The sequence below is a fragment of the Fistularia commersonii genome, chromosome 15 (genome assembly GCF_037954325.1).
Source record: "Fistularia commersonii isolate RoL2024-O1a breed Wild chromosome 15, RoL_Fcom_v1.0, whole genome shotgun sequence".
NCBI lineage: Eukaryota > Metazoa > Chordata > Actinopteri > Syngnathiformes > Fistulariidae > Fistularia > Fistularia commersonii.
Window position 1 is genome coordinate 10,546,406 of NC_141298.1, and position 17,686 is coordinate 10,564,091.

The following is a 17,686-nucleotide window of genomic DNA, read 5'->3' on the forward strand; positions in this document are numbered from 1 at the left end:
AGGCAAATGTTATCGTGCAGCCACATACAAACACCACATAGCTCAGTGAACATACATGTGTACTAATAATGCCGGGGCTGATGCTTGAAAAAGGAAATATTTTTCCCTGTCCTTTAAATAAATTTGAATGTAAATACTTTTGGGGGGGTGAAGGGATGAGCATTTAAGGATGTTGAAGAGCTTGGTTGTCTTCTGCTGAGTGGGAAGTTGCAGCACAGTGCAGCACAGAAACACTTTGAAATGGAAATCTGGTGGAGGCGCGTTGCGCTCCAAGCAGAGGAGGGATGAGAGAGGAAGGGGGGGGTGATGATACCATCTCATCTGGCAGGTTCAGGCGCAAACCTAACGCAGCATTTTCCGCCCGCTGGCCTCCCAGCGTCCACACACACAGGTGTGAGAGAGCAGGTATAAACAAACAGATATGCGCGGAAACGGCAACGGCCTGATATCACACAGACACAAATAGTGGCCACGCTCACGCGGCAGAAACGCGCGAGAGCGTCGCCAACAACCGAAAAAGCTTAAAAGCCTCCACAGCCCCGGGGCATGTTCATCACCACTCATCTGTCAGCGACGCTGATGTGCATCTGACTCAGTGATCAGTCTGATCTGTCTGAAATGTGCACAGACATGACAACTCATTGACTGCGTCGCTCAAATCTGTTATATTCTTTGATGATCCATGTTTTTGTTTTCTTTTTTTTAAGTCTGGTACATGAGCAGAGAAAGATGTGGCAGATGGAAATAGAAGAGCGGCAGACCTGTCTCTGTTTCCTCCTGTCGCCCCGCTTGGTTCCCCATGTCGGTCCGACTCCCACGCTCCACACCAGGGCGGACTAATCCAAGAATCCGTGGTTGCAGGGAGGTTCGGGGGGGGGCGAGAGTCGTACGAGTGAGCGTGCGCAGGTGGTGAGGGTCGGCGTCTTCGGCTCCCGCGATCCCCGCCGATCACTCCCGGCCGATGGAAACCATGGGCGATACGAAATTTTAAAAAAGCTCCTTATACTTAAGTCCTGCCGCTCGTCTTTCCTCCACTCCTCCCGGGACTGTGTGTGGGTGTGTTTGTGTGTGAGCATGTGTTGAGAAGGCAGTCCTGCCGGTGAGTGGCTGTGTATGTGTGCGTGTATGTGTGTGTGTGTGTCCTGCAGGATGGTGACAGTATGCTACAGCGGCAGGCGGGTGGCGTCGTGTGCACTTCATTATCGCTGCGATGACTGGAGCGCGCTCAGAGGAGGCGGGGCTTCCCAGGCCACACAAACACACTAACACACCTCCTCCCTCCCTCTCCTTCTCTCTCTCTGCCTCTCTCTCTCTCCCAAACAATGGTGTGATGAGCAATCTTTTCATCCTTTTCACTCTTCCTGTAAGTGTCCACGTACTAAGCACACATATGACGGGCAAGAAAGCAGGAAGCAACAGTGACTCGCCATTTTTCTTGCGATGGCAAGTTTGTCATTTATTAACTAAAACAAAAACCAAAAAAAAAATCAAGCAGCAACAGTTACAAGGAGGACCACAGGGATAATAATATAATATTATAGGAATAGGAACAAAGTAAGTCTCAATTAAGGGATCTCAAATGGCAGTGAATTTAAGTTTTCTTACCACAATGATGGATATAGTCATGCAAACAGTGAGGCTTTCTGCAAGACCGAGGAATAGAAGCATGAGAGACAGTTCGGTGAATTAATGTTCACCTCAAAAGGCTTCACGCATTTCTTTAAGCCACACTTGACACAGATTCAGGAGGCGCTGATATTTTTAGAAACTACAATCCTGGCTGCATCACAACTAGCAGTTTACCTCCTGCCATTGACAGTTGGATTTCTGGTTGATAACATATTGAAAAATACAAAATGACTTTTCCAGCCATGGAGCGTTCGCCGACATTATTCGTCTCACGCCGCGTGGGATGTTCCGCCCTTCCCTACGTTACATGGCTGCTTCCGCGCCCTTTAGCACATCTTATGAATGTTGTATAAAGCACTGAATTTGTCCCTGCCTCCTTGATATTCTCCACTCTGCTCCTCTTTGAGCTGCACATCCACCTTGGTAAACAAACATGCCTCTAATCCTGCTAAGAATGTTCTCCTCGCCGTGGGGCGCCCGTCTCCGTGGGACCAACAGGCCTCTTGAGAGCTGGCGAGGCCGTTGCTTTCAGCCTGGAGTTTTTAGGGCACACGCAAAGGGGGGTTGGGCTGGGTTGGGGATCACGGGGTTCTCAGAGCCAAAAACACAGATCAACAAACCCCGAAGAGGCCAGGTGTGACGCGGCAGCCATCTTAAATACACAGCAATGAACAGGAGAGCTATTCAACCGGACTGTGCGGCGAACAAAGCGGCGCATTGGTGTATTCAACACGTGAACGGGCCGCGGTGGGCCCGGGGAGGAATCCGATCTGCATTAATGCCCACCTACTCATCCGGGTGCGTTAGCACGTACTGTATGCCTTCGCGCTGCTCGCATCACGTCACCGCTGATCTGTCACGACTGACTGCTCATGCATGTTGCACCCGGAGACATGTTTGGCTAATTCATCTGACAGTTAAGAGGAGCTGGAGGATTCCCCCCCCCCCTCCAGCAGACGCGCACAGATGGGGTCCTGTGGGGTCCGGCACGTTACAGCTGAGTCTGCTGTCTGGGACTGGGGGGGCTCCATGATTCTGCATTAGTTTGCCTGCATACCTCTCGCTGAGTCCAAGGTCATTTGTCACCCCCAGCCTCCACCTTTCTCCATCTGTTGGAGATCCGGACGTTTTTTCACCGTACTTATCGGAACCTGTTGTTTGGTTTAATGCATATTCGATATATCTGATGATGCGTGACCGCCGGGCTTGTCCATATGCTTGTGAGCAAGACAGAAAGCATTTTGCCTTTACTGAATCAGAGCTTGGAAGGAGGGGGCCAAGTTCACGCCAAAAGATTCCCTGAATGCGGGAGATGTCTCACCGCACAGCACCGCGGCAATGACCGCTGACTGGGCGTCCGACTCTGAGAAAAGCGTCTGTAGAAGGTAATAAACGCGGATTGCGATCTGACAATGGGATGTGATTGTTTCTGTGAGTGGATTCAGATGATCCAAAAAGGAAGCAGCTGAACATGAGCCCAGCTCTGCAGCTCTGCTCACAGCAGGCGTGGACGTTCTGACCGAGTGAGGTGGCCGTTTCTGAAGCTATGACCTGCAGTTACTCCGACCAGCCATGTTATTTATAGAGCGCGACCGTCTTTTTCCTCCTCCTCTCATCTGGCGGGCTCCACGGGTACAGACGCCTTCTCCAGTGAAAGTTTGGATGAATAATTGATAAGGCGGTCTTAAATAAGTCATCAGCGCCGGGCTGAGTTTTTAACCAGTTGTCTGACGCTGTGGTGGGTTGGGTTAAGTGCCAACTGGGAGAGCTGTGAGACTCCATTAGCAAAAACAACAGTTTTGACTGGTTAGCAGGGCCTGCTGAGAGGGCCGGCGAGGGCGGGGGCCCCGGCGTCAGCCTGCAGACCCTTCAGTCCTGCTCAGCAGAAGGCTCTTGATGTTTCACAGCCTTCGAGCAGTGTTAGTGTCCCCAAGAAAACAGAAACAGATTCCGGTTTGAGAGCGAAAGGAAGACGGCCGTCGAAAATGTCAAACGTCAAAGCCATACGGCTTGATTGTGCTTGCCGCCGAAGATGAGAGGTTTCGGTCACATTTGGGGGAGAGCCCGTGACCGAGGACTATTTGTTTGGGTGTGATGCTGTGGACTCGCAACCTCAGCGAGGAGCAGCACGGGGGTTTATTTCTTTTCAGACATGTGACCCAGATTTACAAGAAATTTGAGCTGTGGTCCTCACTTCACTGATTGGCTCCGCGGGGGAGGGGGACACAACAACTCCAGCAAGCATTCTGCGCTCCCTCCACCCGTTCATCATGCAATGAGAGAAGGCAGGATTGGCGACTGTCAGGACCTGGTAGGTCCTGTCGGGCCGCATATCGACTGGCAGGAAAGTAATCACTTCTCAAGCGACTTGAAAACATAGACGTTTGGCCATAAAACGCGGTTCATTAATCCAGCGAGGGCGCGTCTCCTTAAATATCATCTTTTCGATTTGAAAATATGCGATAGCTCTTCTATGACTCTTCTTTCCCTTTTCGTGTCAGTGACTCCAAAGAGCCCGGGACATCAGAGACTATCACGTTCGAACATCAGAGAACTCGCAATACCACGGATCACCACCCCAATCTAAATTCAAATCATGGCATTTCCCCCGTCCCTTTCCCGCATGTGAACATTTCAAACAGGCTCTCAGGTGGCGTCCGGGGTCTGGGCGCTGAGTGCACCAGGTTAAATGATGATTGGCGGCGTCTCCACGCATGGCCAGCCGCCGCTGCTCATTCACACTTCTGATTTGATTTTCCGCTCGCCGACTCCCTCGCCCTGGTGTGTCTGGATGTGCGCCGATGTGGAGCTCGGGGCAGAGAAGAAGCACCTGTCCTTGGTGTAGAGTCACAGGCGAGGGCCTGTTTTACCTGTTGAGATTTAACGCCTCAGCTGCGCCTTATGGATGTGATGTAACAGCAGCCAATAAAACAGCTTTAAATACATGATTTATTATTCTGGTCAGGCCAGCAGGATGCACAGGGAGCTGTGGGCTTACTTTGGTAAAAGCCCAAACATCAAACACCTACAATTGAAGCTCCACAAGATGGTTTCCTTTATTACAAAGAATTATTTAGCGAGACCCCTTCCCTCTGCACCGATTGGCTGGGTGAAATTGGCTGGTAAAACTAGGCCACGTCTCCTATGTGGGGATGAATGAATTTATCATGCGCGGCGCAGAGTGTGGATTTGTTCGCCCTCCTCGAGTGTGAAAACAGCCGGGCAGAGTGAAGCCAATGCCGTTTAATTAGAGCCCGGGAAAAGAAAAAAAAAAAAAAAAAAGGGTAGAGGAAAGCTGATCATGATTTAATTGTCCTCGAAGCGGCGAGAGCCTCACTTGGACGAGGCTTCTCGGCGCTTTCGAGTCTCCGGCCTGGAAGAATTCATTTAAATTGGGTTTAAGCTCTTTGAAGGGTTTGCGGCGTTCTCACGCCAACACAAACAAACCCAGGCACCTTCCAACTTCTTTGTTTTTTTTTCTGGATGCACTATTTACTGCTATTAATTAGCCTATCTTTAACAACCCCGTGATGTGTTTCTATTTTGCTTTTGCAGAGTTAGCCAATCCATTAGCACACCTTTCGGGTCACACTAAATGGGACAAGTGTTTTCTCTGAAGAGAAAATGTAATAAATAACATCATTGATCAGAATCACAGCCATGGAAACCCTGCAGGTCTCCATCACCAGACGTTCCTTGTCTGACACCACCAAACAAGTGTTTGCTGCGGTCACAGATTAAACATTGTCCATACAGAAACGCCGCTAAGCAGGAAGTGTACCCCATCGCGGTGACGGTTGGGTTCATACCACAAATACACTGGTTAATACAACACAACACAACAAATACAACAGGTTGTGCCTTCAACAAGCTGGAACTACGCAGCCCTTTGAACAGTCAGCCTCCCCCAGGAGTGGTATTTCAGCATTTCGAATGAAGGAATCCTAAACCGGCTGCGTGAGAAACATCGGTTGGAGCTTTTATTGGTTTTTGACGAATATATCACTCATCGGTTGGTCAGTGGGAAAAGGCTGGCACTGCAGCGCTGGACTTGTTGCTGTAATTTCATTGTGCTCCAACAGGGTGATTATACATATTTAACTTCGGGCACAGTTCTGAGCCCGTTGCTGCAGTCCAGGCCTGAATCTTTAATCCTGCAGTCCAGCGGCAAATGACATGATAACAGATTTTTCAGTGTCAATTTCCTGACATCACTTACGTTGTGGCAAATAAGAGCTAAAAATTAACAGATTGTGCGGAATGCCGAAACGGCGCCTTAAGAACCAGCTGTAAGTCTAAGGTGTGTTTCCACCATTCCTGGTATTCAGGAAACCACAATAGTCCGAATTAAACACTCAGTGATTTTGTCAGAGGAATGTTTGTTGACAATAACTCATAATAATCTAAACACGTTTTGGCCGTTTCGTAACAATGCTGGGGCCAACTGTGCTCTCAAATCACTCAGACTAAGGATTTTTTTTCAGTGCTCAAACTGTTGACGCCGTAATTAAGTTATTACAGTTACTCTTAGGCAATGCATAAACACCCCTTGTACACACACACAAACACACTGTAGCATTGCCGCCATCATTTTCCTCTCCCCTGAACTCGAACCAAAGGAGTTAATTTTCTGTGCCATTCACACAGCCGAGCGGATCACAGCCGTGGATCAGTGATGTGGAGGATCCGAACACTCTGCCACCTGCGGCCTCCAAACCCCCAGCCAAACACCAACCAGAAAACAAGGAGAGCCATGACTCTGGCTCTGCTCTCTGCCAGCAGCAGCTGGAATCCGTACACCACATATCATTGGTGTGCTATCGCCCTCTAGTGGCTACAGGAAGGAACGCAAACTATGATACATTTCAACCACCCTTAGGAAATAATATGGAAGTCCTCATACATCACTGCTCCTTCATCTGCCTTTTTGCATGATACTTCTGTTTGACAATCACACATCAGTTTACTGCCCCTGCGAGAGGGGAGAGTAGCATCTCCTACCAGTGTGAGTGCGAGGCCGAGCTTCCGGGAGATCTGAAATGGCGCCGGTGGTCACTGTCTTCTTCATCCGGGAGCCAACGGCTGAAGCTCCCATCATAGGTTTTGTCAAGGCGTCGTCACTGCTGGCTCTTTTCAGCTAAAAAGACATGAGCGATCAGCACGGTCTTGGGCTTTTATAATACTGCTCCATGAGTTTTAAGGCCATCGATGTTCACGGCTCACCCTGGCTGCTCCGGTCTTCATGGCCTGGGCTGGGTTGAGGGAGCCGGAGGCCAAGGAGCCCTGCCTGGTCCGCTCATGGAGCCCCGGCTTGGGCAGCCCCACCTTGGTGGCGCCCGCTTTCATCATGGTTGCGTGTCAGCCGGCTTCACCTGACCGGGAAAATAAAAACACACACAAAAAAAAGGAGAGCTATCACATTACGGACCTCTGAATGAGTATTCCCAGGTAAAACACCACATCCATGAATTTGAAAATACAATAAAGTTTTTGTCCCAAGATGCTCATGCTGTCCTCCACCGGTGTCCTCAGGGAGCAACAGAACATGAAAATACCTTACTGACTCAAACTACCCTAATAACCAGTCACCATGTCATTTCAGAATAAAAACTGAGTGTGACGTTTCCACCTCTGTCCTTTGTGGGGCAGCACTGACCCATGGTAACCTTTCCGCTAACATTAAACCGACAACAATGAACATGTCCTATTCGCACAGTTGATAATATCACAGCGGTACATCCTCTTCGTGTGTTGTCCAGACCCATCGTAGTAAACGCTGACATCGGACAGATCCTTTCTTTTGAGGAACGACCGAACGGCGTCAATGTCTGAAAGATGGACGAGCCCCGGACTGCCTGTGAGGGCAGCTGGGGTAAGAACGGCGGCTGTTAAATGACTTCCTACAAGTGGGAGGGGTGGGGAACCCAGGCTCTTATCTGAATCCTTCAAAACTGCAGATATGAGTGTGCAGGCTGCTTTCTCTGCAGAGGACGCTGCAGGTACGCGACCGGCGACAGCGACAGCCACCCGCCGCCAATCCCTCTGCAGATTGAAAAAGCAGAAGCACAACAGCGCTGGGTTTCCATTTGGGACAGGATGTGGTCATGTAAAACTGCCAGAGGTTAGCATTTAACGTCCAGAAGGAAACGAGCACAGCTGCGTGGGGGGATATACTAGGGGACATGGGAGGAAGTCGGACTGCACTTAACCAAGGAGTGTGTGTGTGTGTGTGCTGGCGAAGAGCAGTGCAGCTCCCAGAGGACCGAGGATGGAGTAACTTGACCCGCAGTGTCCTGAGAGACAGGGGGAGACCCTCCACGTCTTTGCAAGAGATGTGTGTAGAAACCAAGGTTGTCATCATTCGTGAGATTATAGTATCTGCTCAGACGGGATTTTTGTTCGATATGCTGTGCAGGGATGCTAAAGTGGAAGATGATGTATCTCCGCAGTCTCTCCAGGAGAAGGAGCTCCACCTGGACATGATGCTCATTATACTGGGCTCACACCGAACAATTTTCACAGTCGCAAGCCAAAAACTGAGAGTCGGAGAGAAATTATAAGAGTTTTGCAGGAGTCGCAACGTGCTCCCCATCATCTCAGCCAATAAGTATAAGCTGGATATGTGATCAGTCTTTTCCTATTCTTAGGCTTACAATATAATATCAAACACTAAACCTGTTTGATATTATCGCAAGTCTTTCAGTCTTTATGGTAACACCATCAACAACCAATAGATGAGTTCTAACAAAAGCGGAAACAGGAAACCTGGTAGAGAAACAATCAGTAGAGCGGTATTGGCAACAGAGACGGTATTCGTTGGCAGTATGGATAAATGGGAACGGCAAAGGATGTCCCGATCAATATGGAGTGTCCAGAAAGAGGAGCAGAGGTTGGAGCTGTGGGCAGAGCAGCCCAGCTTGTACAATATCTCTCTGATGTATCACGACCAAGTGGAGAAAGAAAAGCAATGGAGTGAAATAGCAGAGGCTCTGGCGGGAAAATATTGCTAAAAGAATCTAGCTGGACCCAGGTTTAACTCAGTTTGAAAATGTTAAACTTCCTCTAAGACAGCTGACGGTTGGAAGAACTGGGGGCCTTTGCACTGTCATCGCAAGGAAGGTGTATTTTAACAGTCACTATAATGGACGGCATACTGTTAGGTGATTTTATTTTTCTTCATGAAGGTTACCCTCCGATAAAGACTGGTCGGGCCTGCATCATCATGAGATCTACATTAGAGGTTCCCGACAGTGCGTCCCGTACATGTACAGTGAGATAGTATTAGAGAGCCTGCTTGTGCTCAGGGACTAATCTCATTGAGAACACCCTCTGTGGACTTTGTGTTTCCTCAGCCTCTGTGAGAGCATGTGTCTCCCTGCCCTCCCATCATATGACACCAAAAGCTCTTCGGGCAACATCCTGTGACAAACTCCTGCCTGGCCTGGCAGTCCGATGCCTCGGCCACGACGCCTCTCCCCTGATTGGTGAAGTGAAGGGCCGCTCGTTGCCAAACACAATGGCCTGCCTGTTGAGCCGATCCCCGCCCCGGCTCAACGAGGAAGTGAGAGAAAAATAGAGGATGTCATCATGATGCAATATAAATATGTATTTTTGGAATATTTCCTAAAACAAACAGCAAACAACAGAAAATCAAAAGCGTCAATCAAACGCTGTCTAGATGATTGAGTACGACCGTGCCAGACTTCTCTGCAGAAATGCAGGGCCGACAGGTTGACCCACTTGCTTTCCCCAGTTGACACCCATCAAACATTGGTAAGAGACAGGGCGACGGATCTCATCCTGAGCGCTTCCCAGTCAAAGAATCACAGAACCCGAAAACCGCTGTCAACGTAACACCAGGACGACAAACAAGTCGCAGGCCCGTGCTAAACTACGGTTTGTGTGACCAAACAACACCAGTGAATTATGACGTCTGACATAAACAAAGGTGCTAAAAAAATGTTTTTAAAAAAAAAGTCTAAAAATGGAATTTACCCCGAAAACACTCTAAATTAGAAAACCAAAATGTAATTTCCAGCAACCACAGGCATAATTAATGGGTTGTCAAGCCTCAAATACATTGCATCTAAAAATAAGGATGGATGTATGGTGCGGATTTTAGGAGTTGTAGTCATGGGTGAAATTTTTTTTCCAAAAATATATGTATACCGCGAAATAATGAGTACAAATCAATAGTATAGTTTCTGCACTAAGCAGCTGCTGCATCCACTGCATTTTGGGAACTTTCTACATATATTAATCCAACTTCTTTGGAAACAGTTTCAAAAATTGCTGACGCACATCTGTATATGAATGTCCACCCAGAAAAACAGTAATTGTGAAACCGCTCCTAGAAATGTATTTGATCTCATAATAGTTTGTACCACGCCTGTGCTGATTATACTATGATAATGTTGTCAAACTTTGAGCTAAAACTCCTTCTGAATCCTTGCGCGAGTGATCTGCGGCGAACTGATGAGGTGGCTCTCCATCACAGACCTTCATTTGACAGTGAAATGACACCGATCATTAACTCTCAGCTTCCAATAAACCGCCCTCTGCTCATTTGAAAGGCAAAGTGCAGAGCGGACTCAGTTCTTTTGCAAGCGCGACGGCTCGACGACCTATCTACATGTTGACTGGTGAGTTGCAAGGAACATCGACAACAACCGTCATCGTCAGATCAGGTCATCTGACGCCCCCCGGGGCGCGGGGCCGTGTGCCTTCCTCACACTCAGATTAAACACTGATACATTCATATAAATAGCTCGCTGAATCGGACTGTTCAGAGTCACAACTGATCAGCTGAACCCTCGTTGGCGAATGTCAAGCATGTCATTTGAGCTTTTCTGCATCGCTGATGCAGTGGATCACGTGCGCGCGCACATACTCACACACAATACAACCTGCGGGTAGCGATTCCTATCAATATTCTTTAAAACAAATTGTACAAACAAATATTCAGCCAGTATAGGGGTTTTATCTGTATTGTTTGAGAGAGGTACCTTTGTGAAGGCACCACTTGACAATGTAACCTACATTTGTGAGACAAAACCGACAATTACTCAGCACAAACCAACCAGACACGGAGGAAATACCATCTAGCATGTGTTCATTACTCGAATATGTAACCTTTGCCACAATCGTGGAGGGCTTGGGTTCAGGCCTGAGCTTAAATGCAGGTTGTCCTGGTGGGATGCTCGACCATCCGAGGGCCTATATTTATGGACCATTGAGCTGCGTCGGTCCTGTAACATGCATACAAATTTGAAAAAAAAAAAAAAAACAACCTTAACTCTTTCCTTCTGTGGTAATAAACCGGTCGTCTTCAGCTCCAACGGCTAGGCTTATTTTCCACCAGACAGATTCAAAGACCAGAAAAAAGAAAAACCAGCACAACCATGCAGTGCGTTGCAGCCAAGGAAGGTGTGTGTCATCACATCCTCTCATGGGTTCCTGACTTCCTGTGTAGATGTTGTGCAGGTTAACACGTATAGAGCAGATGTAAACATACTGCCAGCAGAGAAATGCTGCTTAAATGTACAGCGCGCGGCGCAAGACCCCCCTGATTCAGCAACGGCCCTTTAAGAAATAAACACTCTGAGGTAGATACTCTGGGAAACCTGGCAGGAATGCAGGTAGCAGATGTTCTTCACTTGCTGTGGAAAAAAAAATAAAAAAAAATCATAATAAAAATGTTTTTTTTTCCTCCCTCTCCTTTTTCCAGTTCTATTGAGATTGCCAATCAAAGGTTAATCCCCACCACCACCACCACAACACATGCACACACACATAGAAACAACTCGGTGCAATAGAGTCGAAGGTGAGTGCTACAACACAGGGCAGAGGCAAACTTAAAAAAAAAAAAAAAAAAATTAAATTAAAAAAATTAAAAAGTTTAGCAGCACACTCACGTGTTCAGTACCGGAGGTTGTCCTGGAGCCAGCCCGGAAGCACGAATGACCAATGTATCCGCCCTTTCGCACTGACAAAACCCAGCGGCAAGGAGCAACAGTGCACCTCGCTACGGTGACCAGGATGAGGAAGTGCTGCACGCTGCCAGCCGCCGAGCTGTGTGTGCCGCTGCCACTTCCATTCTCTCATAAAGAGAGAGAGAGAGAGAGAGAGAGAGAGAGAGAGAGAGAGAGAGAGAGAGAGAGAGAGAGAGAGAGAGAGAAAGAGAGAGGGAGAGGGAGAGGCCGGGTAAAAGCCCCAGGCATTTTCATCCTCTCACTGACTTTTAAATAAAGAACTCCAGGAAGAGAGCTGACTTTAGACTACGGGGCTAAAATGGGTGATTGTTTTGAATTTTTTGCAGTTGAATGTAATTTTAGAGTGCGAGTTTGAATTTAATCGAATCCCAGCCTCAAGTCTGCGAACCAAGTGTGGCGGCAGCTTCAGAGAGAGGGGATGTTTGTGTGTGACTCACCGCGGCGGATACAAGCAAAATAAGAAACTGATTTATGACAACTGCATGAGAAATATATTTCTATACACGCCAGCCTCGGCTGCAGACACCGACAAAGCCATCCCTTGTCTCAAAAACACTTCTTAATATGAGGGAGGGCCAGAATTTTATGCTCTCGCCATAGTAGTCTAATTTGGATCCCACAGCGGATGGCACGCCAAGGCCGTGGAGCATGTGGGCACGGAGCGTCCTGCGCTCTGGCACCCGGTGAAACAGGCTTCGGATTGTGGCGAGCGGCCGCGGTCCGACCACGCCCCTCCTCCGCCACAACATCTGCTCTTTAAAACGGGGGCTCCGCCGAGTTGAGGAACAGTTCAGGGTTCTCTTTGAACGGCACCACCTACCGTTTAACACCCTGCTGTAGATACAGATTTTGACCGCTCACTGCGGGCGCCTGAATCTCCTGAGTCAGTAAAGCTACCGTGCAGGAATTCACTTTGCTGACGTTAGCCTTGTAATTTAAAAAGGAGGGGAAAAAAAAGGTTCTATACCCGTGATTTTTCGCAGTTATTGCTCACATAATACATGTGTATGTGTGTGATATTTGGAACTAACGGCCACATTAAGATGTTGTAGTTTTTCTGATTCAGATTTATTTCTGAAATGTTACTGCAAAAACAGTGGTTCACGAGCAGGGCTGAATCAAGGCAGGCGCCGCTAGTTTCCCAAAATCTCCACGACGACGTAGATAACCGGAGGTGGGCCGCCTGTCAGGACGAGTGCGGAGTGGCTCTCAAATCCCCAATGCAACCGAAACAACAAAAGCCGAAAATTCCATTGGAATGAATGAGGAGCCGATCTGAAAATGATCAAACCCATATGTCTCCTCAAGGCTGATCACAGAAACTGTTGATTATCTGGATCGGCACCGAGCGGCAGGCACATTTGAAGGTGGTTTTCTATTTCTAACTGGAGACTGGCCAGTGCTCCATCTCTGGAGCTGCCGCACATACGGTTATTTTGGAGGAAAATAAAATATTTTGCTGATGCAAAACAGCCAAGTTACTATTTTTGTGCCAGGTGTGAGGAAAGCCAGTTGTTAATCAGGTCAATATAATATCTAAAGAGGTCAGACTCGACAATGAACGTCTGCTGAAAACAGCAAAGACCATTCTGCTCACAAAATAAGTTCAAATGTCACCAGGTGTGGACACTGAAATGATGACATTTAAATGAGAGAGCCATTTCCAGCCGCTCAATATCAGATGTCACATGCCCAGCTTGAAGTAAAGCTCTGACCTTGAGCTGAGGTCACCTGACATCACGACCAAATATCAACTTTGATGGCAGTGTAGGCGTCACGTATCAAGTCCAATTATCTAGGAAGGCACAAGTATCAACAGGTGAAAGCAGCTGATCCATATATTCACATTGACCTTCCCTTCAGACATCCTTCACTAGGGATGGTTCTGCAGCACTCAGAGGCACAAAGGGGATGGGTACTCAGTTCCTCTTTATTCCAAATCATACAGGAAGTCATCATACGCTAAGTTTGGGGGGTTGGAGTGTGCTGAGCTGGGATAGGCTGGGCCAGGCCTCACCTGCAGACTCGCCGGTCGAGGTTTAACCAGCACCGGAGGGAAAACAAAGAGGCACTTCGCGCCACGGGCCCCCATGGCCTTTAGCAGTCGCTCATTAGACATGGTATCACCTGACGCTGCTGTTTATCCACTCTCTCCAGTTCAGCTTCCCCATCTCTGTGGTTTATTGGTATCTAAAAGAGGAAGCGTGAACGAGGCCAAGGCGTGAGCCATCATAGAGACCACATACCTGCCCAGCACGTACAAATTACATTTCAACACGAGGTGCCTGAAACCCTGATTTAAGCACATTTATCTGCACATAATCCGGGACTATCTCACAGCTCACCTTTGATTCGAAAGTTAAACATAGTCGAGCGATAATAGAAAGGAAGAAGAGCTATGATGGCCGAAAAAGGAAAATGCAGCCTTTTCATGCTATCTTCATTTAAATGGGCTATATCTGTTTATTCATGGAGTCTCAGTACAAAGAATTAATCATACCCTGGGTTTCGGATGCACCGGTGTCTCCCAGAACACAGTTCTGTTCTGCCAATAACTTCCGAATTAATTAAAACACCAGAGACGTCAAACGAGGAAACCACTGACAGACCGCAGCTTCACAAAAAGAGGCCGCTATGAATAAATAATGAGGAGACATAAATCCATGCTCTCCAGTTGAGGTGGCTCTAAGGGGAATTTGTCCGATACACGAGGCCGAGTGGATTGACAGAACCATTAGCAGGAGCAGCAGCTGCGTCGGAGGCACCTCCTTCCTCCTGCTTCCATCCACAGGAAAGAGCACTGACTCAGACTCTCCACACATGCACGCGCACGCTGCACGGGATGCTACTGCACAGTGTGTGACGACGGTGATTCAGCCAAGTGCGAGGCTAAAAATACTGCTCTTTCCACCTTATAACTGGAAGCGGCGCTTATACTTTCATTACCCTTTGACAATGGACGGTTTGGAGGACTATGATCAGAACTGTAATGTTGTAATAACACTGGGGAGATGATGGCGGGTTGCAGAGTCAATGCCAAGTTGCAATTGTGGTGCATGCAAACAGGATCCGGGAGATTTTGGTAGGATCCACTCTGAAACCTTCTTGCCCTGGACAGAGCATCGGGGATTACTTGAGTAACATCTCTGGGCAACACCTGAAATGTATGGTGGCAAAAAACCCTAACCTTCTGAAAGCTGAGATGATCCAACTTCTGTTTTAACATATTGTCTACCATCTAAACCACATTACCCTCATGGCAATTCCAACATCTGCTCCTGAGCCTACAAGTGCTGCTCCACAAACATATAAACCGGTTTCACTATATTTTTCACAAAGTATTGACTAAGTCTGCCCTGTCTGTGAAAATATTGTGAGTCTTACAGTACATGTATGCGTTAATGTGTTAACTGTGTGTGTGTGTGTGTGTGTGTGTGTGTGTGACCACGTCAGCGGATCTGAAGCATCTGCATGGCATCTGGGCCTTTAGGGGTGGTGCTCAAAGCCATTATCTCAGCTAAAACGAAGCAGGAAGAATGTGGGATTGGCCCCATGCTGCGAGACGGTCTCTGGACTCCCCCCTGGGTTCCCCTCTGGTTTGAGGAGATGTGAAGCTCACACAAAAGAAGGACAAAACGTCTTTCCAAGAATGGCAGCGCACTTTCATGCTAGGCGGCATATGACATTTGGAGCAAATATAATTCGGCGAGCTGCTGCTATGTGTTGATGCTGGTTCGAGTTTTCTTTTTTTTCCCCACTCGAAGCCTCACAGAGGGAAAGTTCTGGGTTTGAATCACATCAGCATTATGACAGACTGGCCTCTTCTCTACCTTCATTCTCCTCCCCAGAGCACCAAAAGACTCAATGCTGACGGGCTATAGATGACTGAGAACTACAAAAGTTTAAAGATCTCCCAGAGATAGCTCAACCTCTATTTGGCTTGTTCTGTCTTTCTCTGACTCCCTGCGTGCTAAGTAATGCGGCAAAAAACCCTGGTGGGTATTCAGCAGTCATACTTAGAAACAAAAACACTTCTCAGCATCAGAATATGAAATGATATGATGTGGGCGGCTGCTTTTATCAGTTTCCGTTTGCTCAGGATGAGATAAGACGGGAGCAGCGCAAAGGAAGAAGTGCTGTGTTCAAAATTTGTATTTTTGTTGTGCATAAATTAGCTCCGTTTGGAGCTTCGCATTCCTCAAAATAAAAAAACAAGAAAGTGCTTAGTGTGGGATCCTGGTTCAATAACAGTCATCATTCACATTTGAGAGGAGGTAATGTGATTTTTGCTCCCAAAAACATTTCTGAAACAAAATCACACTGCTTTCACATTTCACAATTTTTCCCGTTAATCTGACGTGCTGTCCCCTTACGGAGAAATGATGTAAGAAGAACCTGACAAGGGTGAACAAGAGGCAGAAACTCATCCTCGGCAGCTCTGTGGCAAGATACGAATGCGCATTTAGAAAAAAGAACTTGTAATTACTGTTTGAGGACAAAAGGATTTGAAGGTTATACTCCTGCACTGACTTGACACCAGCTGTGCAGCTCTTCAAAAATGGTCATGTCCATGATGGAGTCCAGCGTACGCTGGGGGTTGGCAATGCAAAATCAAATATTCCCTCCGCTCCAACACGACACTATACACTAGTATACACTTACACTATACTTTAGACTGTCACTGGAAAAAAGGTTGGGTTTCAGGAGGTAGTTCCTGGCGGTCGTGACACTTGTCTTGCCGTGGACGGTGCCACCTCACGGTGGTCACAGCTGTCCATCATGTGTGCGGCCAGCCACATGGTAATAGCAGCTGAGGAGTCGTCTTCATGCATATTTCATCCGCTGAAACTGGTTTCATCTTTCTCAGGGACGGGCTCCCTGGAGGGCCAAACTTCCGTCTCGGACAGTGTCAAAGTTCTTGTCTGATAAACAGTCAGAGCCACACTGCAACCAAAACCCCGGTTGATTTCCTGTCTGCCGGCCAGGCTGCACGCTTCCCTGACTGGGCCGCCTCCACAAACAGCAGTAGCAAAGCATCCACGTGAAACAAGTGGAAAATTAATCATGTAAAATAAAACAGTTGAGCAATATTCCATAAAAGACCATCGGAATACTAAAGCCTTAGAGAAATAAAGCTTCGGAAATACAGCAGAAGCTCCAAACTGTCTTTCTCTGCATCTAAACTTGTCATATGCTAACTATTCTGTTCCCTTTGTGGGTGTGTGCGCCACGTTTGTCGTATGAGGGACCTGACAGTCTCCTTCTACCTCAGAGCAAACATTAACTTTTCAAATGCAGACCCGCTCATCCTGTTTACTTAGATGAGATAACTCAATAAGAGCAGAGCTTCTGTCAGGCTCTCAGACTGCAGTCGGGTCAACTGAAAAAAAAATCTATCTCTGCTTCAAAACGTGGTCCAGATGACCCATTTATAGCAGCAGCAGAGGTAACATTCCTGGTAGCCACTGACGTAGACTGCAATGCTTGTCAAGTATGTGCTCGGTTTCCTGAACGTTCCTGAGTTACAAAGACAGAGATGAAAAAAAGATATGGTGCCTTCTTTGACAGCACACACTAAGCAAGAGTGACTGCATTGTTGTGCTGTGCTACGCACTTTTCCCCGATGACCTTACTAAAGAGAATGCTTGAGGGGCGAACCCTTGGAGACATTAACCTGACAACGCGAAGGAGGCCGGTAGCAAACGGCAGTGTGAAACATCTGGATCCTGCAATGAGTCTAGCTCTGAACAGAAGCCGCATCCATACTTGCCCCAAATCGGTCAATCTCCTCTTATCTTCCCAATTAGGGCCTCCTCCACCTCGGCAAAGGACATGCCAACCCAAATGTATGCTGGCCAGGCCTTGCCTCTTGGGTGCACATAATAACTCTTTCTTCTCAGATCGTAGATTTCTCTCCCTCACGGAGGCTTTAGGAGCAGAGATGGCAGACCGCAGCAGAAAAAAATAGCAACAGTGTTGAATATTTTCTGAGATCCACGGGCTTGAGGTGTGAAAGCTGCCCTGCTTCGTACGAAGGAGAACATCAACATTCACACCGTCGAAAT

General features: G+C 47.7%; 1 protein-coding gene across 3 annotated transcripts in view; it reads right to left on the bottom strand.

The window, feature by feature from the left end:
• The window catches only part of specc1 (sperm antigen with calponin homology and coiled-coil domains 1), a 58,076-nt gene that overhangs the window by 34,713 nt on the left and 5,677 nt on the right, over positions 1–17,686 (bottom strand). Inside the window, exons 2-4 of one of the 3 annotated variants that reach the window (XM_086160805.1) lie at positions 11,544–11,726; positions 6,853–7,001; positions 6,631–6,766 (exon numbers count right to left, since the gene is read on the bottom strand). In XM_086160805.1, coding sequence (XP_086016931.1) covers positions 6,631–6,766; positions 6,853–6,978 — 262 coding nt within the window. In that variant the 5' untranslated portion in view covers positions 6,979–7,001; positions 11,544–11,726. Of the gene's footprint in view, positions 1–761; positions 1,229–6,630; positions 6,767–6,852; positions 7,002–11,543; positions 11,727–17,686 lie in introns of those variants that run through there. The other 2 variants (XM_086160804.1, XM_086160806.1) reach the window with 2 other exon arrangements.